Raw genomic sequence first — 25,217 nt, 5'->3', positions numbered from 1 at the left:
TCTATCTAGTCCAGTATCCTGTCTTCTGTCTATTGCCAGTTGCTTCAACGTGAATGAACAGTAGAGGGCAATCATCAAGTGATATGTCCCCTATTGTCCACTTCCAGCATCTGGCAGGCATCTGGCAGTCAGAGACTTAGGGACACTATCGTCCATGAATTTATCTAGTTCTTTTTGGAATCCAGTTATAGTTTTGGCCTTCACAACATCCCCTGGCAATGAGTTCCACAGGTTGACTATGCATTGTGTGAAGAAGTACCTCCTTTTTGTTTGTTTTTAAATTTGCTGCCTATTAATGTGACCCTGGTTCTTGTGTTATGTGAAGGGGTAAATAACACTTCCTTATTTAATTTCTTCACACCATTCATGATTTTATAGATCTCTAATGTTTCCTCCCTCAGTTGTCTCTTTTCCAAGATGAACAGTCAGAGTCTTTTAAATCTCTCCTTATGTGGAAACTGTTCCACACTCTTAATCATTTTTGTTATCATTCTAGGTACCTCTTCCATTTCTAATGGATCTTTTTTTGAGATGGGGTGACCAGAACTGCATGCAGTATTCAAGGCGTGGGTGTACCATGGATTTATATAGTGACATTATATACTACTGTCTTACTATCTATCCCTTTTTCTAATGGTTCCTAACATTGTTAGTTTTTTTGCCTGCCACTGCACATTGAGCAGATGTTTTCAGAGCTACCTACAATGACTCCAAAATCTCTTTCTTGAATGGTAACAGGTAATTTAGACCCTATCAATTTTTAAGTGTAGTTGGGATTATGTTTTCCAATATGCATTTGTCAACATTTGAATTTCATCTGCCATTTTGTTGCCCAGCCACCCAATTTTGTGAGATCCCTTTGTAACTCTTCACAGTCTGCTTTGGACTTAACTTGAGTAATTTTGTATCATCATGCCACCTCACTGTTTACCCCTTTTTCCAGATAATTTATGAATATGGTGAACAGCACTGTCCCAAGATAGATCTATTTACATCTCTGCGTTCTGAAAACTAACCATATTTTCCTACCCTTTGTTTCCTGTCTTTTAACCAGTTACTGATCCAAATAGAACCTTTCCTCTTATCCTATGACTGCTTAGTTTGCTTAAGAGCCTTTGATGAGGGCCCTTGTCAAAGGCTCTCTGAAAATTCAAGTACACTATCTCCACTATATCACCCTTGTCCACATATTTGTTGACCCACTCAAAGAATTCTAATAGATTGGTGAGGCATGATTTCCCTTTACAAAAGCCGTGTTGACTGTTCCCCCAACAAATCGTATTAATCTGTGTGTCTGATAATTCTGTTCTTTACTATAGTTTCAACCAATTTGTCCGGACTGAAGTTAGGCTTACCGACCTATAAATGCAAGGATCACCTCTGGAGCCTTTTTTAAAAAATTGGCATCACATTAGCTATCCTCCAGTCATCAGTACAGAAGCTGAGTTAAGTGATAGGTTACATTCCACAGTTTTTCAATTTCACATTTGAGAACTCTTGGGTGAAAGAAAATTTAATTTACCAATTTGTTCCCAAACCTCCTCTATTGACACCTTAATCTGGAACAGTTACTCAGATTTGTCACTTAAAAAAAACAGTTCAGGTGTAGGAATCTCCCTCACATCCTGTAGAGTGAAGACCAATATAAAGAATTAATTTAGCTTCTCTGTAATGGCCTTGTCTTCCCAGAGTACTACTTTAGCCTCTTGATTATTTGATAGGGTTTCTGATATATTTACATTTACATTTTTGTTTTGCTGTTTGTTTTTGAATCATTTGCTAGTTGCTTTTCAAATTATTTTTTAATTACACTTTTACATTTGACTTGCCAGAGCTTATGAGCCTTTCTATTTTCCTCAGTAGGATTTGATTTCCAATTTTTAAAGGATGCCTTTTTGCCTATAACCGCTTTTTACTCTGTTTAGCCAAGATGGCATTTTTGGGGTCCTCTTACTATTCTTTTTAATTTGGGGTATACATGAGTCAATGCACAACTACATATCAATCTGTTGGCATTTACATCTACACCAGGACAGGTTCCAGGCTTATTTGGCAATTTTTGAAGGTCTCCAACTGTAAACTGAGTGTGGATGGGAATATGGTGCCAGAGTCAAGGCTGGTGTGAACACTTCAACTGTGAAGTTTTTGAGTTTTATCATTCCCTTTTTGAAGCTATAATTCTGTTAACATTGTGGGTTTTGTTTTGTGATTTATTTTAAAAGGGGGAAAACTCTCATTAAGATTAGGGTTGAAACTTTTCTGACTGGGAATGTATGCCCAGGTTATGGGGACGCAGGGCCCATGTAAATACCTAGAATATAAAGGAGCTGGTGAAGGGGAGAGGTTAACAGTTTTATCACCCAGTTAGGCATTAACTCTGCCCTTCCTTGTGCTAGATAACTAATTCTGTTGTTTCTACATTTGCAGCAGGTGGGACAACTCTGGAGGTCACTCCAGTGCAAATGGAAAGAGGGATGGGAGATGGAAAGATAATGTCTATATGAAAGTAGGAGAAAGTATTTATGGAGCACTGGCAATGTAGTAGGAATTGAGCAAAGAACAATGTTACCAATTCACATATCCAGTGCTGCCTTTTCTGGGTTTGGATTAAGTGAGCATGATCAATTTTCATATGTAGCTAGCTAGCTATCTTTAAATTCTCTCAGAATAGTTTATATTTTACCATCAAGTTAACCATTAACTGGGTGGTATATCTTGATTACTTGTTGACACTTGAAATTGGACTGTAGATTTAAGTGGTTTCTCTTGTAGTAAAGACAAGCCCAATGTGGGAAGAAAACTGATCACAAGAGTTTTTAGTCTCTATTTAAATCCATGGAAAATGCTTGTTCAGGGGACAAAGCATTTGAAGCAGCAGTAAAGCATTAAGTAAAGTCCCTGAAGATTTTTCTTTCTTCTTTTTTTTTTTTTTGATTAAAGCAAATCTCAGTTGTGTCAATACACTATGTGGTTTTGATCTTTGATGTGGCCTGAAAGGTACAAGGACGCCCCACCTCTCTGGGCCAGTAACCCTTCCAGGGCCATCTCTATCAGTATCAGCTCCTTACTGTCTTCTAGCGAGTAAACTGTGACAATTAGGCTTTGTCTACACTGGCACTTCATTGACAAAAGTGTTCAGGGGTGTTTAAGATCCTCCCCCCCCCCCCCCATGACAAAATTTCTACCAACGAAAAGCGTTGGTGTGAATAGCGCTTTGTTGGCTTGAGCACTCTCCTGCCAACAAAGCTGCTGCTGCTCATGGGGGGTGGAAGTTTTTTGTTGGCAGGAGAGCTCTCTCCTGCCGACAAACAGCAACTACATTGCACATCTTTTAGCGGCATGGCTGTAGTGGCACAGCCATGTCACAGAAAGCCTCGTAGTGTAGCCATACCCTTAGTGTGCTCTGCCTAGCCTTCTGCATAGACAAGCCTATAAACTTGTGTGTGAATGCAGCAGGTCCCCCCCCCCCACACACACACACACAATAGCTCAGGGGTGGCCAACCTGAGCCTGAGAAGGAGCCAGAATTTACCAATGTACATTGCCAAAGAGCCACAGTAATACATCAGCAACCCCCCATCAGCTACCTGCCCCTGCTCCCTGCCCTACCACTGGACAGCAGCCCCAACAATCAGTGCCTTCCCTTCCCTCCCTGCACCGCCTGATCAGCTGTTTTGTTGCATACAGGAGGCCCTGGGGGGAGGAGCAAGGGCACGGCAGGCTCGGGAGAGCATGGGAAGAGGTGGAGTGGGGGCAGAGCCTGTGGCAGAGCCAGGGGTTGAGCAGTGAGCACCCCCCAGCACATTAGAAAGTTGGTGCCTGTAGCTCCAGCCCAGGAGTCGGTGCCTATACAAGGAGCCGCATATTAACTTCTGAAGAACCGCATGTGGCTTCAGAGCTACAGGTTGGCCACCCCTGCAATAGGTACTAATTTCCGAAGGGCTCCTGAAGCTGAGTTGCAGTAGAAGGCTCATCCCAGTAATGAAAATATGATGAGGCTATCCTGAAGAGTTGTTAACTGTGTCCAATGTGGAGATTTTTCTCGCTTATTTGAGGATAGGGATGTTTGGGGTTATAAATTAAAATTACAGATTAAAAAAGGGGTAAAACTGCAAAATTGAGCACTTAGAAGTTGGCTTTTTTTTTTAAGTGTAACCTTATTTCAGTCTCCCTTGTGCATATGACCTATGAGACAGTTTTTCTAATAAAATTATTGCATGCTATTTTTTCCACGGGACTCCTGCCTTGTTTAGTGAACGAGGATTCAATATTTCTTATTCCGTGTGTGGTCCCAGGACTCCCTTACAGCACAACATTCAAAAACTTAAGGGTATGTCTACGCTATGAAATTAGGTCGATTTTAATATGTCGATTTTTTTAGAAATCGATTTGATACAGTCGATTGTGTGCGTCCGCACTTAAGACCATTAAGTTGGCGGAGTGCATCCACAGTACCGAGGCTAGTGTCGACTTTTGGAGCGTTGCACTGTGGGTAGCTATCCTGCAGTTCCTGCAGTCTCCTCCACCCATTGGAATTCTGGGTTGAGCTCCCAATGCCTGATGGGACAAAAACATTGTCACAGGTGATTCTGGGTACATGTCGTCAGGTCCCCTCCCTCCCCCCCGTGAAAGCAACGATAAAAAATCATTTCTCGCCTTTTTTCCTGGGTTACCCATGCAGATGACGTACCATGGCAAGCATGGAGCCCGCTCAGCTCACTGTCACCGTACGTCTCCTACGTGCTGCTGGCAGATGCAGTACTGCAGTGCTACACAGCACCAGCTCCTTGCCCTTTGCAAGTTAGCTAAGACGGTTAGCAGCCGTATTGTACTGTCTGCTGCTATCTCCTGGTTCCTCCTGGCCGGCCTCGGTGAGGTCAGTCAGGGGCTCCTGGGCAGACATGGGTGCTCCTGGCCGGCCTCGGTGAGGTCGGTTGGGGGCACCTTTACATAAATGGGAGTGACTCCAGATTTCATCTAATGGAGTTTCAGTTTAGTCTAATGGAGAGTCAGTCCTGCCTGGAATATCAGGCAACCCTACCAAAGAACCAGAGAGGCAAACGGCCACTCTGGAGCCTGGTCTACACTAGGCGTTTAAACCAGTTTTAGGAGCGTAAAACCGATTTAACGCCACAACCGTCCACACTAGGAGGCACCTTAAATCGATTTTAATGGCTCTTTAAACCGGTTTCTGTACTCCTCCCTAACAAGAGGAGTAACGCTAGTATCGGTATTAACATATCGGATTAGGGTTAGTGTGGACGCTGATCGACAGCATTGGCCTCCGGGAGCTATCCCACAGTGCACCAGTGACCGCTCTGGACCGCAATCTGAACTCGGATGCAGTGGTCAGGTAGACAGGAAAAGCCCCGCGAACTTTTGAATATTTCCTGTTTGCCCAGCGTGGAGCTCCGATCAGCACGGGTGGCGATGCAGTCCGAAATCAAAATAAAAAAAGAGCTCCAGCATGGACGATGCGGACGTGATGTCTGTAAGGGCAGGCAAATCTGTTCTATCAGCGCTCCGTTACAGAAGACGAAATTCAAAATCATTTTTTAAATATCTCCAGACAGACTCCATAGCAGGGACTCAGCGCACTGCTGCGTGACAAGCGTAACGGAAAGCCAAAGAATCAAATGGACGCTCATGGACTGGAGGACTCAAGCTATCCCACAGTTCCTGCAGTCTCTGAAAAGCATTTGCATTCTTGGCTGAGCTCCAAATGCTTCTAGGGTCAAAAACAGTGTCCGCGGTGGGTCAGGGCATAGCTAGGCAATTTACGCACCCCCCCCCACCCACCCCCAGAAGTGAAAGGGAAAACAATGCTCTCTTGACTCTTTTACATGTCACCCTATCTTTACTGAATGCTGCAGATAGACGCGATGGTGCAGCACTCAACACCAACATCCTTGCTCCCCCCCCCGCCATGGGTGGCTGATGGTACAATAAGACTGATACCCATTGTCGTCATCATCAGCCTATTGGCACATGGGGCAGTGCAAAAGGCCTGGTAACCATGTGTACTAGCATCGGTCAGGTCGATCAAGGGCGCCTGGCCCTAATTTTTCCTGGTAGATGGTACAATATGGCTGATAACCATCATCATCATAGCAACAGGGGGCTGAGCTTCATCAGCCCCCACCCTTCATGTGTAAAGAAAAGATTCAATTGCCCCTGGACTAGCAGCAGGATGCTGGGCTCCTCTCCTCCACACTCCTTAATGTCCTATGTGGACTATCATAGCAACTGGAGGCTGCCTTCCACTCATTTCTCACTAACAAGTATTCCTGCATTCTTTATTACTTCATCACACAAGTGGGGGGACAATGCTATGGTAGCCCAGGAAGGCTGGGGAAGAATGGAATGAACAGGTGGGGTTGTTGCAGGAGCACCCCCTGTGAATAGCATACAGCTCATAATCTATGCAGGATCTGACACAGAGCAGCTGTGCTCTCTGGTTCTCTGATACAGTGGTTCTCTAGTACACTTGCCCATATTCTAGGCAGGACTGATTCTATTTTTAGATACCAAAAAGGAGGATTGACTCAGGAGTCATTCCCAATTTTAACTTTGCCCCTGGCTAAGAGCAGCCAGGGCACTTATGACAGCAGCAAATGGAACAGTGCAAAGGACTGGTAGCCATGCCCATCTTATTACCAATTTATGGTATGGTAGATGGTACAATATGGCTGATAACCATCTCTGCTATCATGCAAAAGCAAAAGCATGCAGCTGTGTGCCACTGCTGAATCGCCTCTGTGAGCGGCATCTAGTACACATACGGTGACAGTCACAAAAGGCGAAACAGGCTTCATGATTGCCATGCTATGGCATCTTCCAGGGCAATCCAGGGAAAAAAAGGCATGAAATGCTTGTCTGCCGTTGCTTTCCCAGTGGAAGGAGTAACTGACGACATTTACCCAGAACCACCCGCGACAATGATTTTTGCCGCATCAGGCACTGGGATCTCAACCCGGAAATTCAAAGGGGGGGGGGGAGGCTGCGGGAACTATGGGATAGCTACGGAATAGCTACCCACAGTGCAATGCTCCAGAAATCGACGCTAGCCTCGGACCGTGGACGCACACCACCGATTTAATGTGTTTAGTGTGGCCGCGCACACTCGATTTTATACAATCTGTTTTGTTAAACCGGTTTATGTAAATTCGGAATAATCCCGTAGTGTAGACGTACCCTATGTCAGAGCCCCAGACATCCCGCTTCTATGATGAGGTGCATGCCATTCTAGGGGGTGCCCCTACAACTACCCAACCCCTGTGCTTCCCTTCTCCCCACCCCTCCCGGGCTCCCTTCTCCCCAGCCCTTCTCCCCACCCCTTCCTGTGCTTCCCTCCTCCCCACCCCTCCCGGGCTCCCTTCTCCCCAGCCCTTCTCCCCACCCATCCCGGGCTACTTTGGCTACCTTGGCAGTTATACCCCCATTTTTGAGGATGGGAACTCCCCCAATATTTCCACCCCCAAATGTCCAAGAAGCACAGGTCAGACCCCCCCTCCAAATTTAAAATAATATATATTTTTTAAACTTTTTGGGGGTACAATTAGGTCACATTTTCAAGTTTTTCTTCCCAATCATGAGGACTAGAACCTTTTCAAATGAAAGCTGAGATTCTTGCATCCTTACGTTAGTTTAGGAGCTGGGAGTTGAAGAAAATTGCAATAAATTCACAAAAGTTGGCAATATACATATGTAAATAAAAGATCTTGCGTGTCAGAGATCTTCTATGAAAGCCCTGGGTTTGCTTTACTAAAACAATGGAGCTTTTTATTTCTCCAAACACTTTTGTATTTATTCAGATGTCAGGAGTTGATATCCACATGACTAAAGGTTTTATATTATGTTGACACACATTGCATAGTAAGATAATGCCATGAGTAAACTGAGCTCTACCAAAATGATTTAAGAATTGTGTGTAATCACTATGCTAATACACGATGAAAGAGAGAATAGTTCTCAAATTTCAAATTGTTACTTCAAAAGATTCATTCCCAGGATAAAATTCAAGACATATACAGTTGCTTCTAGAAAATTTAAGGAGAACACCTTGGAATGCCCCTTTGTATAAGAGTGTCACTCCAAGTTCTTGCATGTATTCACGAGCTTTTCTTTTTGTGTCCGTTGGTAAAACTAAAAGCATGTGCGTTTAACTTTGGGAGTGGAGAGTAACTGGCACAGTGTAGCTATGTTAATTGAATTTTTAAACTGTTTAAATTATTTAGATAGGGTTGTGACCCTCTGAGTGTACTGTTGTCAATTCTTTGATTAGTATACAAGGTGCTTGATATTTATATAAGGCAAATTAACATGCAATAACTGGTTTTCATTAAAGGCCTTGATGGGTTTTTTTTACTCCCGTCTTCACTGTCCCTGAAAATGAAGATCTGTAATACTACTGCACTAGAGATTGAAGAAAGAAGTAACTGTAGCAATCTTTTAACTAGAAAATGAAACCAATACATGTTTTTTTCCATGTACATTTTGTTGCTCTCCTCTGAATACTTTTTTCTTTTTTTAAAGACTTTCAAAACTAAACCTTGCTCCCATGGAGCCCTACCAAGTGAAGAATACAATGGGAAAAATATTCTTAATGTCCAATCAAAAACATTCTTGTTGACTTCAGAGATGGGTTTAGAGTATGACTATTCATTACACAATAATGAACTGGATTTAGACTGAGATTATTCTAACTGAATAGCAGCGCCTGATGATGGTACCAGCTCTGCCTCTCCCAAGGCAGCAAAATAGATATTAACTTTTGGTATTAGTACTTGACTCTTGTAGGGACAACTTTTGTCAGTATTGTATTGAGCACCAGAACCACAGGGAGTCAGCCTGTCTGAGTATTCAGCTTTCTTATTTTTTTGGTACTCATAATGAATCAGTAATGTGTGCTAATAGAAACAGAGATCTGTATGGTGGAGAATGGGAATTTTTGGTAATATTTTTAGGAATAATATGGGTGACTCAATTTACCCACTCATTTTGTATTGTTACCTAACTGAGGCCAGGTCTATACTACAGACCTATATCAGTATAACTATGTTGCTCAGGAGTGTGAAACATTGTTCAGGGGCGTGGATTTGTTTATACCAGCTTAACACCCTGTGTAGACTGCACTGTGTTGATGGGAGAGCTTCTCCTGCTGACATAGCTACCGCCTTTCAGGATGGTGGATTAATTACACCGATGGGAGACATGATGCAGCTGTGTCACTGTAATACTGTACATGAAGACAAGCCCTGACTGTGAAGTGTTTGATTCCTAATTTGGGGTGAAGGGAAGTGAGGCATAGCTGGATGTCCGACAATATGTCTGTCTGGGATGGATCCCAATGTGCCATCAAAACGTGAATGGAATCAACACATATTAATGTTAGACCCAATGACTGAACATTAACTCCTAATGACTGGCAGTCAGTAGGAAGCTATTTCCTTCAACTCTCTACAGGGAAGGACAGTGGAAAGTCCTGAGCAGAAAAAAGGGATGAGGTGTGAAGAGACTGCAGGTATGTCTACATTACCAAGACTATGATGACATAGCTTCAGTACTCTCAAGTGTCTTTATGTCTTTTGTTTTGTTTGTGGTAGTTTGTGCATGGAAAAATAAAGATCAAACATTTTCTGTCTAAATTATTTTAATCTTGGTTTGAAAAAAACCATGAAACAACTCTTTATGCCAGCATATTGTGTGGTGGCTCTGCCGATTGGAGCAACACTGCCTATTTCTGCAGGCAGCAGTGTTCTGAGTGATTTAACAGTACAGTTCACAGAAAACAAGCATATTTTATAGAGCTAAACTAAGGCACGCATTAGGAAATATATGTCCAAACGCAGGCAATACTTTCTATCTGAAAAGGGAATTGTAGAACTTCCTGTAACTGCATTAATATTTTGGAGGTGGAGGTAGGGAAGAGGAGAGGTGAATAATAACAGTATGTCTTAGATTCACCTAAAAATTAGTAAGCTTCAGACAGATTTGTCAGTATGGCTGACTTAAAAATATTGTAGGTTACTTAGAATCATAGAATCGTAGGACTGGAAGGGACCTCGAGAGGTCATCTAGTCCAGTCCCCTGCATTCATGGCAGGACTAAATATTATCTAGACCATCCCTGACAGATGTTTGTCTAACCTGCTCTTAAGTCTCCATTTCTGGAGACTCCACACTCTCTCTAGGCGATTTATTCCAGGGCTTAACCACCCTGACAGTTTGGACATTAGGAAAAACTTCCTACCTAAACCAGGATATCTGGTTGCAGTCCAAGGCTATGTCTATGCTGCACTTTTGTCATTAAAACTTTTGTCGCTCAGGGGTGTGAAAAAACACCTCTCCCCTCTGCCCCCCCGAACAACAAAAGTTTTGACAAAAAGTGCTGGTGTGCACAGCGCTTTGTCAGCGGAGGACGCTCTCCTGCCCCTTCATTTGGGGTGGCTTTATTTTGTCTCTGTGAGAGCTCTCTCCCAGCAACAAGGAGCAGCTATGCTGTGTACCTTACAATGGCACAGCTGTAAGGTGCACAGTGTAGACATAGCCTAAGAAACAGCAATTTCAAGACTTTTAAAATGGAGGAATTGAGACCGAACGCTACTTGCTGCTAATAAAAGGATATCTTCTAAAATATAAATACTTCCTGATTTTAAAACCTAATCCCAAACCGAGGAGGAGTTTCTTCTGTTCAAGGGGGACTTTGATTTTCTTTTCACTCTCTTTGCAAAACTGGCCAAACTCTGCAGATTAGACATTTGAGCAAGAAGAATGACTTCGGGTACTAGCTCAGCCAAGAAGTTGTTGGAGTGGACAAATGCTATATTATATTTCATGCTATCCTGATTTGGATACGAGAAACCAGAAACCCAATCTCTGTACTCCTTTTCTGTAAAGGATATAACATCTTACTTGACTTTTCCATAAGATCTTCACCAAGTAAGTTCTTTTCTTTTTAGAGACTTTTAAGAGGTACAATGCCTAATGCTAATACCCAGTCTTGATTCAGTTCAGCCAGTCTGGCTTGTCTTGAGGAATGGAAATTTTATTTATGGATTGTGATGTAAGGATTGGCAGGAGTTGAACCCAGGCTTGAAGAGCTATTAGGCAACCAACATCCTCACACTGCCACCCAGCAGCAGTTGTAGCCTGGATGCTCCCTGTGACCCACAATCCACAAAAGTTGTATGCCACAAGAAGTTCTGTATGGAGTGGTCTAACAGTGATCACAGGCAGACCACTCCAAACAGAACTATATATTCCATGGGGCATACCAGGAAGCATTCAGGTAACAATGTAGATGCCTAGGTAGCTGCCACGACTGATCTGTTTCTGAATTCCATGCATTGACTTCAGCGCTGACTTGGATTCAGACTTCTGGTCGACCTCTGGGACTGTCTTTGTTCTGTTTGTATAGCACTTAACACCAAGGAGTCCTGGTCCATGACTATGGGTCGTGAATGCTACTGCAATCCAAATAACGTAGGGGGAGTTTATAGTGACCATAACCCAGGGTGCTCCATCCCAGGTCCTGCCTTCCCCCAAGGCCCCACCCCTACCCTACCTCTTCCCACCTCTGTTCCGCCCCTTCCCAGAGCGTGCCCCACCCTTGCTCCTCTCTCTCACCCTCACAGCCCCTCCTGCATGCCGCTAAACAGCTGATCCGTGGTAGGCGGGATGGGGAGACATTGATCGGCAGGGTTGCTGGCAGGTGGGATGGCTGATGGGGGAGGGGGAGCAGCTTATCAGTGGAGCTGCCAGTGGGTGCTGAGCATGCACTATTTTTTTTGCCCATGGGTGCTCCAGCAACCTATGGAGTCAGCACCTATGATAGTGACCTAATATTAGATTGCCAAATATTCTGTATTACAAAGGATTCTTGCAGCCTTCTCTTTGAGAAGGTCTCACATGTTTGTTGTTGTAGGACTATGACACCTGGCAGGGGGAATATATGCAACTGTAACAACGCTTCATTGTGCAGGGTTTGAACCCTGAGTCTTCAGCACAGAGTACTGCTACTGGAGCTCCATTAACTGGCAGCAGAAAGCTATTGGGGGAGATCCAGTTTGTGGTGCCTCCAGAGAGGGACATGGGCTGCTGGGGCCACATGCCAAAGTCTGGGGTGCTGGAGGTATTCAAGTGTGACTCCCTTCCTTCCTGCTACAGGTGCTCTAGCAGCTCCTGAATATTCCCAAGTAGTGGAGGTGGAATGAGCCCTGCTGAGGAAGGTGGTGGTGGTGTTTTGACAGTTTGCCAAGGTTTTTCTTGAGGAATGCAAGTTAAGAGAAGGGAAACTGTGATTTTTAACTGTTTATCTTTCTCAACAAGAAGCTAATCAGAATTCTATGGGGCAAAAAAAAAGCCACTTTTACAGCCTGATGATTTTGTCTTTACTTTTTTTTGTTTTAAAACAAACAAAAAAACCCTAAGAAATTACCTATGTTAAACGATATTTAGATTTCAAAGTCAAGCACTTGAAAATTCGGAAATGCCAGATTCATGATCGCCTATGCACTCTGAATTCTGCCTCCTTTTGTGACCATCATGGGCACCAAATGGGGGTAAAAAGGTATGTGAACATGTAATTCTACTACAGGGCAGAATTAAGGTTGCCTGGGAGACTGTAAATTTGGCACTTTCTAAGTGAAATAAAATGTTTGTTTTCATGGGGTTTCTTACATAATTTTACTTAAACTGTATAGAAATACCACTGTTCTCGCCCTCTCAGTCTGGGTTAGAGCAATCCATTTGCTTTGGGCTATCCCAAAACAATAGACTGTGCTGCTCTGCCAACTTATATATTTTCTCTACATACATTGTATCCTGTTTTCTGAACTGGGAACACACACTGAAACATTGCCTGAATTAGAGCTATATGAACTGCAGCTACAGACTTCAGCACAGTTTATTCTGTTCTAGCTGTTTTGGTGGAATAGGCAAACAGTTGCTGGCACAAGTTCTCTGGATTGTATGCAATGTACTCTTTTATATAAATAGTCATAAAATCTTAATGGACTTAATTAGCAGTTAATATCTGGCTAAACAGTATGTTTTTAAAAGCAATTATTCAAGGGCTTTTCATGCTTCTGCCTTGCTGGAAATACCATCTCAATACCTCAACATTGAAAAACTTTAATTAAAGAAAGACATCTGCTGCTGATGTGATATCCTTAAACAGTGGAAACATGGCTCCCTCTGTTTTGTTTGGATCCTGTGAGGGGAGCTGATCTATGTCATTGTCATCTTCACCTTTGCTGAGGCTCTGTCCTTTCCTTCCAGGCCTGGCACAATGGAACCAGTTCAATTTCAAATTTTGCCCATTTCACTTTGTGAATTCAAATAGCAGTTGCCGCAGCTCCCTCTAGTGGCAATACCTTCTTACATACAACACTCACCCCACCCCACACACTTTCAATTCAGAGTGTTTTACTCCAGAAACAAAGCAATCTCTGAGATTCTCTTTCAGAAAATTACAAAAACAACCAGTAGTAGACTTTTTGTACTTGCCAAAAATTCAGAGACTTACTCCTATTTGCTTTCTTAGATTAAATGTATATTGTTTGGATAAAAAAAATTAAGGTAGGCACATAATGTTTAACTAGAATCTCTGTTATGTCCTTATACTCCAGCTCACCAGGTTCTAGTGAAAAATGCAAGTTTTTAAGAACAGTAAATATTGTTTTTTCCCACCAATGTTAGGAAAACAGCCCTTGGTTTATCAGAATCTGCTACAGAATTTGCATAAAAATATTGCTCAAGTCTCTGAATATATATTGCAAAAAAAAAATTCATTAAACTGGAAACCATCCATATTGATCAAATGGCTGCCTATGGCTTTAAACTTTTTATATCCCTTCCTTGTTGCCAGTCTTCTCTGGTATGTTCATGACATACACTCAGAGAAGTTGTATAAAAACATATAAGACTCTTGCTGGAAGGCTGCAACATAACAATATATTTATTGTTAGATCCAGACTGATAACACACAGTAACCAAAAATAGACACACACAACAGGCTGCTCCCTGAGGCAGATTGTTACAACTCAACCTTGGCACCTTGCTGTAGCCAGACTGACTGATTACAAGCTTCCCAACAGAGACCCCTAGCCTGCAAGCAGGACCAGGAACCCCCACTCCTACACACACTTTCTTAGGTCTAGTCTACACTTACATTTTATAGCGCTCTAACTTGCTGGCTCATGGGGGTGAAAAATCAGCCCCCGAGCTCAGCAAGTCTGAGTGCTTTAAAGCGCTAGTGTAGACAGGTGCTGAGTGCTGGGAGCTGTGCTCCCAGTTTTCAGAGCTAATCCTCTCGTGGAGGTGGATTACCAGGAGTGCTGGGAGAGCTCTCCCCTAGCGCTTGCGCGCAACCATGCTCGCACTTCAAAGTGCTGCCGCGGGAGCGTTTCCGTGGCAGCGCTTTGAAGTTTCCAGTGTAGACATACCCTTAAAGGGAGACCTTGCAATTCCAACACAGTGCTCTATACACCACATTTATGTGCAGAGTAGAGTGATCATATGTACCTAATTACCTTAAGGCCCTGTCCTGGCCATGGAACCATGTTTAAATGGAGTTCAGCCTTAAGGCTTGTCTACACTGGCGCTTTACAGTACTGCAACTTTCTCGCTTAGGAGTGTGAAAAAACACCCCCTGAGTTCTACAACTTTTAGCGCTGTGAAGTGCCAGAGTAGACAGCGCACTATCTACTGTTTTCCAGCGCTGGTAGCTATTCCCCTTGTGGAGGTGTTTTTTTTCTTTTCTCCCAGCGCTGGCGCTACGACTACACAGCCACGTTAAAGTGCTGCCATGGCAGCGCTTTAACGTAGCTAGTGAAAACATGCCCACAGATACTGCAAGATGGGGGTATAATACTGTTAGCTAGCCTTTGTGGGAAAAGGCGGCATCTTCATTTTAGAAGGATTTAACTCTAGGTTCAGGAAAACCAGTACAGCCATAACAGAGGGCCAGGCTACACAAGTTGTGACGAGATCCCCCAATTGTTGTAATTCTGGTGTTTGATAGGCTGCGTTCAAACTGTGCTTAAACCTATGGACACTGAACTTTACTTTTAATAAATATATTTTCCATCTTGGTGCATATGGGAATTTTTAAGAAACATTAACATTATTTTTAAATAGTCCATTTTTATGCTTATTCTAATTCCAATGTGCTATGTCATACCTGAGGCATGATGCCTGACAAGGTACTCCATACATGGGCCAATAGCCAAGAATGTAATCCCTTCACGTGACATATCTTCCCAGGTGTCTCCCAAAAAATTTTCACAACTATACTTACTAGGGTGACCAGATGTCCTGATTTTATAGGGACGGTCCCGATATTTGGAGCTTTTTCTTATATAGGCGCCTATTACCCCCCACAGCTTGTCCTGATTTTTCACAATTTCTATCTGGTCACTCTAATACTTACTGACCTATAATAGTTCTGTCATTTCTATTAGGTAGCTTAGTTTAATTTCTTTCCCCTTGGAGACCATGCCCATTTAAAAACACATGATTTATCTGAAAAATATACCTACCCACTTTTATTTGTATTGTGGTAGCTCCTAGAGACATCAATCAGTGCCTTATGTTTATACAGTACTTAGCACAAAAAGATGGTTCCTGCCCATTTAAAATCTGAGACTAGAGATAACAGGTGGATGTAAGAAAATAGATGGAGGCAGTACTAAGTACCAATGAAACAATCAATTCTCAAGATTTCTCATCTTTAAATGAAAGGAGCACAAATAGTTTTTTCAATCTTTTCAGTTTACTTTATGTTCATTGTTGCTTCCTGTGTTGTCAGTTTGTCTGATTCCATTTTTTGGTCTCTGGATCTTCCGTACAGTGACATTGGAGGCAGGTGATGCATCAGAAATTATATGGGGTTCTAAAACTACAAAACTGTGGCAGAGGGATTTGGAAACAGGTGTAGCATAGTGATTGCTATTTTTCGTTTTCCTTAGAATACAATTTGGCAGATAAAGGAATGTGGTCTCTGAGAAAAGGTGCCTGGGCTTACCTCTTGCTATTAGACAGTACACTTAAGTTTCATTGTTTTGTGAAAAATTAGGCCACGCTTCTAATTTTATCCCCTGTAATTCAGTTTATTACAACATATGGCAGCAATAAATTTGTGGTGGTTTTGTTTGTAGAATTGGAAAGGGATCATTATTCAATATAAAAATCATTCTCTTGAGGTTCACAATAGCTAAACTGGTCATGTGCCAGGCACAAATGAATTACCATCTGTTCAAATGGGTTCTTGATGGCTTGACGGGCTGTAGCATGGTAAAATTTTTAGCTTTGTGTGATTGTCTGTGAGTATAGTATAGAAGGGCTGTTTTTGTATTTAAACTAATGCCGGTTAAGCGTTAACAGACTTTTGAAGTAAGAGTGGAAATCTTCATCAGTGCTGACAGCCCTGTATGGGCCTTCTGCACTCGGGTGAATTTCACTTAGGTATTCAGATATGGTGGTGATGTGAACAGCTTAAGAACTTAAGTAGAGAGAATTCTGTTGTCTTAGCATAGATGTACAATTCTCCTTCAGTGCAATTTTCCCTTCTTGCATATACATGACTGTGGCACTTATAATTTGGCTTGGATTCCTGAGGGTGATGAATGGAAGACAGAGTTCCGGTTTCAGTATGGCCATTTTGAGTATCTGGTGATGTCTTCAGTCTTTCAAACACCCCAGACACTTTTCAGCATTTCGTTAATATTTTTAGGGACATTTTAGATCGAATACCTCGACAATATTCTTATTTTCAGAAAACCAGCTCCTCCATGACCAACATGTTTGCCTAGTACTGGAACTTCTCTGTGAGCATCGGCTATATGCAAATCTAAAAAAAATGTGAATGGAATCCATGGAATTTCTAGGTTGTAGAGACTTGTCCCAGTGGCATCAGAGTGGATCCTAGAAAAGTATCTGTGATCACAAATTGGGCAACACTAAGAAATGTTCATCAAGTACAAAGTTTCCTTGGATTTCCAAATTTTTACCAACATTTTCTTAAGGATTTTGCTGGATGGGTGTCCCATAGACTGGACTGCTCTTGAAGAATGCTCCATTTGCCTGGAAATGGGAAGTTTGGTCAATCTTCGATCGCTTAAAGGAGGCATTTATGTCAGCATCTAGATTCGGTGAAACCTTTGTAGTTGAGGTGGAAGCATCCAATATGACAATCGGAGCTGTACTGTCGCAATGACATGGACCCTGGAACTATTCCATCCATATGCATTCTACTCCTTTAAACTCAAAGAGCAGAGTTACAAGATCTGCGATAAAGAACTACTCTCTGTTAAAGCTGCCTTTGAAGAATGGCACCACCATATTGAGGGTGCCTGACTTCCAGTCCCAATATCTACAGATCATAAAAATTTGGGATATCTGCATGCTGAAAAGACTCTGAACCAGTGTCAAATCTGATAGTCTTTATTCTTCTCGAGATTTAACTCTGTTTTCATGTACTGTCAGGGCACCCAGAATGGCAAGCCAGATGCATTCTCTCTTAAGAGGGAATAGCGAAGAGAAAGAGCTCAAGCTCAAAAATATTCTACAATCCTCAAATCTTGTAATTTTGCCAATGCCCTAGTACATAAGATTTGTTGCCCCACCTCCAATTCTCATTATTCAATGACCAATTTGTGGTGGAAGGCATGTTGAGTCAGAATGTTGCCAGTGACCAACCTCCTAACCTGTCTTCCTGATTAAATATGGGGGACACCCAAGCTTTAAGTACTTAAACTTTATGGTGATTCTCTTCTGGCTGGTCACTTTAAACCATGTAGACTAGTTTCTCTAAATACCTGGGGGTCAAAGATGCAGCCCTTCATCATCTTCTATTTTAACTCCTCCAATGTTTTCTCTTGAACAAAGGCCCCCTGCGTGAAACATATTTGGGAATCATGCCTTTATGAACCCCAGCGCAATCCTGGTCATCCTGGTCATTCATCTCCATGCATTTTTATCATTGATCTATCCAAACTGGATCTATCCAAATTGTGACTAAAATGGTCCACTTTTATCTCATATCCCACGATCTCCACTGCTGAGGAGATCAACAGCCTTTTTTTTCCTCCTTCTTTTTTTTTTTTTTTTTTAAACTCACATCTTCAAACTCTTTGGCTACCATCTAGCATCATCATCCACTGGCACACACAAGTAATTTCCCATTTGTGGCTAGAACTTCTTAAATTGCTGAATGTTAAGCTACATCCTGCCTCTGCCTACCATCCTCATACAGATGGGCAGACATAAGTACATAACATAACATAAGAACAGCCATACTGGTTCAGACCAATAGTCCAATATCTTGTCTGACAGTGGCAAATGCCAGATACTTCAGAGGCAATGAACAGAACAGGGTAATGTAGAGGGATCCCCTGCTGTTCAGTCCCAGTTTCTGGCAGTTGAAGCATTGGGTTGCGTCCCTGACCATCTTGGCCAATAGCCATTGATGGACCTATCCTCCATGAACTTCTCATTCTTTTGAACCCAGTTACATTGCTGGCCTTCATGACCTACCATGGCCATGAGTTCCAAGGGTTTCCTGTGCGTTATGTGAAGAAGTGCTTCCTTTTGTTTGTTTTAAACCTATTGCCTATTTAATTTCATTGGACTTCTTGTACTATGTGACTATATGTGTAATGTATTTGACCAAATGGATTAATCAAATCCTTGAATAATACTTTCATTGTTTCATCAGTTATCACCAGGATGACTGGGTCTATGGATTGCATCTGCTATTCTATCCATTCTTACAAAAGGTGTCTCATGTCCCCACAGCCATCCACCTAATCCAACATTTTGTACCATGTCCAAGAGGAACTGAGGAAACATCTCAATTCTGCCAAAAATAGCTACAAGTATTATGTGGACCAACATCACTGGGAAGTCCCTTGTCTCATTGACTGGGTATGGTTATCATCATGGAATCTCATCTCCACTTCACCCTCACGTAAAGTAGATCATCATTGCTTAGGTTCATGTAAAATTATCCCGCGAATCAACCCCACCTTGGTCAAACAGCCTTCTGTTCACCTCCTTTGGATCCTGTCTTCCATGTTTTGCTGTTTAAAGCCAGGTACTCCCAATCCCTTTCCTGGATGAGTTAAGCCTCAGCCAGTCATCATCCAGGGGCATGAAGAATTTCATGTACAATAGATCCTGGACTCTCAATTAGTCAACAGCAAACTGAGAGGTACTTTGTGACTTGGGAAATTTATAGGCCAGCTGACCAGTCGTGGGAAACCCCTCCCCCCCCCCCCAGTTACAGCCACACATCTGATAAGATTAGGGAATTCCACCAAGCCTACCCTGCCAAGTCCAGACCTGAGAAACCTGGAAGGCATCCTTGAAGGGAGGATAAATATAAGGAGCTCATGCAGCCTGTGCAGGGCTTGTAATTGATTTAGTATAGCATATCCCTCACTGGTCATTGTTCACGAGAGGCTGCTTATGCTGGCTATACAAGAACTCGGCGAGTGCCCTTCATCGTCTGCTCAACACAACAGTTGTCTGGCTCCTCACCCACTAGATTCTGCGTTGTGTTATCAGAATACACACCTGATGTTGCTTCAGCTGAACTGAGTCTGTTGTGAGTGTTATCTTGTTCCATGGCAATGGGTAACTACATTGGTGAGCTTATTATATTTAGTAAAGAAATGAACTTTTGTGTTCTCAGTGGTAGTTTAGTATCATTAGGGCTGCCCCCACTTTTTGCTGTTTTATTTTAAGACAAAAGTAGCTCATTGATCTGGTTTGACGTGTTACCCGGGGTTCTTTCAACCCAAAGCTCTTGGTAACTTTTACTCTGTGCGAGGAGGTGTCAGGAAATAAATCAGGGGCGACACGGCCATCTGACCGATAGATGTCTGGCACAAACAGGACAACACAAGAGTGCTTTCACTTAAGCTAAACTTTACTAGTCTCAAGCACTTACACACGTCTGCAACGAGATTAGTAAAACACCCCCAACCCTTGATAATTACCAAAGCTGAGTGTGGCTTTCGAGTGACACAGCGACAGGCTTCCGGTGGCCAAATCTTCCGTCTGCCGGTGGGGACCGCAAGATGTATCTAGAGGGAGAGACCAAAAGAGTCCCCAAGTGAGTCCAACTATCTCAAGCGTTTCCCCCTTATTTGTACATTAGTAATAGAATGACATGTCCCTTAAAGAAACCTTGTTAAGTAAGCAATTTCAATGATCAAGCAAGAGGCTCCTTCTGATTATTGATTAACCAGGTCTGGGTTTTTCCAGAGTCTGCAGCCTTGAGACCCCAGTATTCCTGGGGCATATCAGCAACTGCAACACAATTCTTATCAGGAAGGATGCGGGGTCAAGCTGCCCTTGCTGTGGCACCCCAAACCCCCTCCCCTCCTGCCTTGGTCAAGCTGAGATTGCTGAATGGCCAATGTACAGCTTGCTGACTAAGCTGCCTTTAACAATAAGCCATAGTGGTTTTAGGTACTTTGCTGCTTTTGGTTTGCCAAAGTCTGCCCATACAGAAGAAGCCCATTTAGCTTTTGAATCATAGACCAGCTATGGTCTATTGGCACAGAGAGATTCTATTAGCTCATTAGTCAGAATTAAGCTAGCTTTTGAAAATTGATATAAAGCAAACGTCTAATGTTTCAGCATTCAAGTGCAGTATGATGGGAGTAGGGTTACATTTTACAAATGTAGGCCCTGGAACAGAGAAAAAATAAAGTACAGGTGTTATGTCATCCATTTGGCCTTTCGATTGCCATGATTTCTCACTGTCCACAAAGGCATGTGTGGCCAAAGCCCTTGATCTTTTTTGCTAAAACTCCTGGAGTTAAAAAAATCCCAAAACATAAATGAATTATCTACAATAGTGATCCTCAAATCTTCTGTTTAGCAAATTGAGGAAAGTTCCATGATCACATTTTAAAATGGCTCCCTCCACAACACAGGAAAACTTCTATACAGTTTTTGGTAGGGAGATTTGTAGTTTTAAATAATTACAAATCTGAGGCAGTAATTAACTCTCTACAACTGAAGTTATACTGAAAGAAATGACTAGCAGTTGCCCATTGTCCCTGACATGGCGGGTAGAAGTAGTAATCTGATGTTACCTGGCTGTTTTCTCTGGCATCCTCCATCTACCAAGGAGACAGCATATGTTTAAACAGAGTTCTAAATTTGGTTTAAACGCTGTTTATATTTACATGGCTTCCTTGGCAAACATATACACGCAAGTTACTTGTACATGGCCCTGATCCTGAAACCATAAGTATGCAGGTGGGATGCTGCACTTAGAGCCCTATTGAAGATAATGGGGCTTGGTGAAGGTGCAGCCATCTGCTTGTATGATGCCAGTTGCAGGATTAGGACCCATATTTAAAGCAGTGTTCTGTAATTAGGCTAGCACTGATAAGTCCAAAGTGTGCAAAATACTGAATAAAGAGTGGCTATTACAGATGGAAATAGATTCAGAGACAATGAGCCCTGTAAAAGTGACCTGTGAAGGAGAATTTTCCACAGCCTTTGATACATTGTTCTAATGGTTAATTATATTCACTTTTTTTTTTTAAGTACTTTATTTCTGGTCTGAATTTGTCTAGCTTCAACTTTTCCAGCCATTACATCTTGTTATACCTTTGCTAGATTGACAATCCCTATATTATCAAATATTTATTCCCCATGTAGGGAAACTCTTATAAACTATAATCAAGTCACATCTTAATCTTCTTTTTGTTAAAATTAATATATTGACCTTAATCTTTCATTATGAGGCATGTTTAACAATCTTTCAAGAATTCTAGTGACTTTTCTTTCTACCTTATGCAATTTATCAACATCCATCTTGAATTCAGACATCAGAACTGGCCACAGTATTCCAGTACCAGTCACACCAATGCCAAACGCAGAGGTGATGTAACTTCCCTACTCCAACTTATTTCCTTGTTTATGATTGTGTTAGCCCTTTTGGTCACAGCAATGTTCTTGAAGCTCATTACAGCTAATTCTCCATCATGATTCCCAAGTTCTTTGAGAGTCACTGCTTCAGAATAATTCCCCACCCTGTAAGTGTGGCCTCCATTCTTTGTTCCTAGATGTGTGACTTTACATTTCGTCTGTATTGATATACATATTGGTTGCACCCAGCTCACCAAATGATACAGATTGTTGTGTATCAGTGGCGTGTCCTCTTCATTATTTCCTACTCACTTAATCTGTGTCATCTGTAAACTTTATCATTGATTTTGGGGTTTTTTTTCTGGGTCATTGATAAAAATGTGACATAGCATAGGGCCAAAAAACAATCCTTGTAGGACCCACTAGAAATATACCTGCTCAAAGATGGTTCCTGCCTAAAATTAAAGTATGGGTCCAATCAGTTTGCTGGCTTTTAACCCATTTAATGTGCGCCATGTTAATTTTGTATCATTCTAGTTTTTTAATCAAAATGTCATATGGAATCAAGTCAAATGCCTTACAAACCACTAAGTATACTACACGAACACAGTTACATTTACAGACAATTACCCGCTTTTAATCTTTAAATCCTGTATCAGTTGTTCCATTATTTTGCTTGGGAGTGATGTCAGACTGACAGGCCTATAAGTATTGTGGTCCTCCCATTTACCTTTTAAAAATATTGGTATAACAGTAGCTTTCTTCTGGAACTTCCCCAGAGTTCCAAGATTTTTTGAAAATCCACATGAACAGTCAAGAGAACTCCTTGTGTGTGTGTGTGTGTGTGTGTGTGTGTGTGTGTGTGTGTGTGTGAACTCTTGGGTACAGATTATGCTGATCTATTGATTTTTAAAAATTACTAACTTTAGGAGTTGCTGTTTAACATCCTCTTGAGTTGTTTTTGGAATGGAAAGTGTTTCATCATTACATAAGATTACATCATCTGGCTTTTTCTTAAATACAGAAGAAATATATTTATTGAACACCTTTTCCTCTTTCTGCATTATTATTGACTGTTACCATTTCCATTCCATAGGCCAATACCATTATTAAGATTCTTTTTATTCCTAGTATACTTAACTCTGCTGGCTGTAGATTTTGCCAAGTGTCCTTTTGCTTCCCTTATCAATTTTCTGAAATTCCTTGTTTCTGATTTATATTCATTTCTATCATCTTCTCCTTTCTTCTGTTTATGTGGTGGGTTTTTGTTGTTATTGTTGTTGTTTTGTTTTTAAATTGCTGCTTTTACTTCCTCTCTAAGCCAGATTGTTTTTTAAGCAGTGTGACCTTCCTTCTCAGTTGTGGCTTTCTGGGCATCTAGTAAAATATCTTACACTTCCCAATTATCATTCGTGTTTTTCTGTTCATATACTTTCTCCCAAATGACAAGGCTCATAATTGTGAAATGCTTCATGGGTGGGTTTCCAAACTTGTCTACAGTGTGATTTGTAATCTGTTAGCAGGGCACGTCTGGATAGGCAAGCGAACTATTAAACATGTTCCATTAACAATGGTTCCATTAGTCCTGTTTAATTGCCAGTGAGCACACCATGTCTTTAACATTTTAACCATGACTTGGAAGAATAGTATTAAATTTATATTTCATGTTTTGAAGATTAACATCAGATTGTATAATTCAGTGATGGCACTTCTGTACCATTTAAGTATATTTTTAAAAACTCAATTTTTAAAAAATGACCTAACGCTTTGAAACATGCATCTTGGAGGCTTACTCCAAAAATAGAAAATGATCCTTCACAAGATGCTGAAAATACTCCAAAATTAACAATTTTCAGCTCTTTAAAAATACTTTAGTAGATGAGACTGATAATTCCTCATAGAAGTCTTGCTCATATCCAGGACTGTGAGAATTTAGAGAAGGCCAGATCTCTGAACATTTTGAATGGAATTGTTTCTCAAAAGCCATAATTTGCACACACACAAAAAAAAACAAAAACAAACTTTTCTTCTGAAAAGAGAGACCACAAATCTGTGTTTATATTTTGACTTTTGGGAGTTGGAATTTAAACATTTTAAAGGGTCCTTCAGGAACAGGTGAAGACTAGTTATGCTTTTATCTTATGAGAGTATGTAGGTACAATATCGGGTTGAATGCTGAGGATTTGTTTTTAAACAGACTTGTGTATAGTATAAGCCTCCAATGTAAATACTTTGTATTTGTAATCAATTCTAAGTACATTACTTTTATTACTGCATCAGAATGCTACATTTTACAGTGCAATAATATGAGTGTCTTTACTATGTTTTTTTATTAGAATAGTCATGATGTCCAAATAACCTGCAGAAGTAGTTAAACACTTCACATTTGGTTTTTTGACATGAAAAATAAAGATTTATTTAATCTTATTGAAAGAAATTAGTTGTGTGTGAGTTTCTCCCACTGCCCTCCTAATGGATGCAACTGGAACTGATGATCAGTCCCTATACCAGTCACTGCTAATGAAGGTTCTCTTCTAGCTCAAGTGGTAAGAGCCTGTGCTTCTGAACCAGAAGGATCTGAATTCTATCTGTAGTCTCTCTCCTTTTTGAGATGACATGGGCTGCGGTATAGTAACAGCTATAAAGACCTATGTGGTCCTGAAGTTAGTAATACTATTATAATACTTGCTAGAATTTATGAGTATATCAAGGAATTAGTATGTCAGTTACAATCATCGTTACATCAGTCTGCTTAAAATTTCAAAAAGATAATCTAGGCGTGCTAAAGGTCTTGGATTAGAAATCCTGTTCCATGGCTTTGAACTATCTTTGAAATTGGACTCTGAACTCAGTTGAAAGAGTTCTTAGCAGAGCTGCTTTCAAACCTGATTTTAAGAAGAGACAGATTAGAATGCTTTTGTTATATTAACTATCAATTCATTTCCTTTATCAAGTGTTTGCAGACTGCTGGCAAAATGCATTCAGACAGGGATTCAGAGACAACCTTTGATGAGGACTCTCAGCCAAATGATGAGGTAATGCCCTACAGTGATGATGAAACAGAAGATGAATTGGAGAGTCCGCTGCCTGCAGTTGAACCAGAGCAAAACCGAATCAACAGAGAGGCTGAGGAGAGCAGAGAACCAGTTAAGAAAGGTAATAGTATGAGAAATTATACTGAACTAACTATTGAATATAAAGATTCAGAGGATTGTGCAGTGTACCAGATATACATAGGTTGCTGAGTTTGTTCAGTTTATTTTCAAATTTAAGAATATACTCAGGGCTAGGGCAGAGGGTTGAGGCGTGCGGGGGGATGAGGGC

At 41.4% G+C, this 25,217-nt stretch overlaps 1 protein-coding gene across 3 annotated transcripts in view; it reads left to right on the top strand.

The window, feature by feature from the left end:
* ATP8B1 (ATPase phospholipid transporting 8B1) overlaps positions 1–25,217 on the top strand; it is a 119,612-nt gene that overhangs the window by 39,169 nt on the left and 55,226 nt on the right. The window contains exons 1-2 of one of the 3 annotated variants that reach the window (XM_039544810.1): positions 24,399–24,439; positions 24,848–25,049. In XM_039544810.1, coding sequence (XP_039400744.1) covers positions 24,869–25,049 — 181 coding nt within the window. In that variant the 5' untranslated portion in view covers positions 24,399–24,439; positions 24,848–24,868. Of the gene's footprint in view, positions 1–24,398; positions 24,440–24,847; positions 25,050–25,217 lie in introns of those variants that run through there. The other 2 variants (XM_039544811.1, XM_039544809.1) reach the window with 2 other exon arrangements.

This window comes from Mauremys reevesii, linkage group 6 (assembly GCF_016161935.1).
Source record: "Mauremys reevesii isolate NIE-2019 linkage group 6, ASM1616193v1, whole genome shotgun sequence".
Taxonomy (NCBI): Eukaryota; Metazoa; Chordata; order Testudines; family Geoemydidae; genus Mauremys; species Mauremys reevesii.
This window is presented reverse-complemented; position numbering and strand designations above follow the sequence as displayed.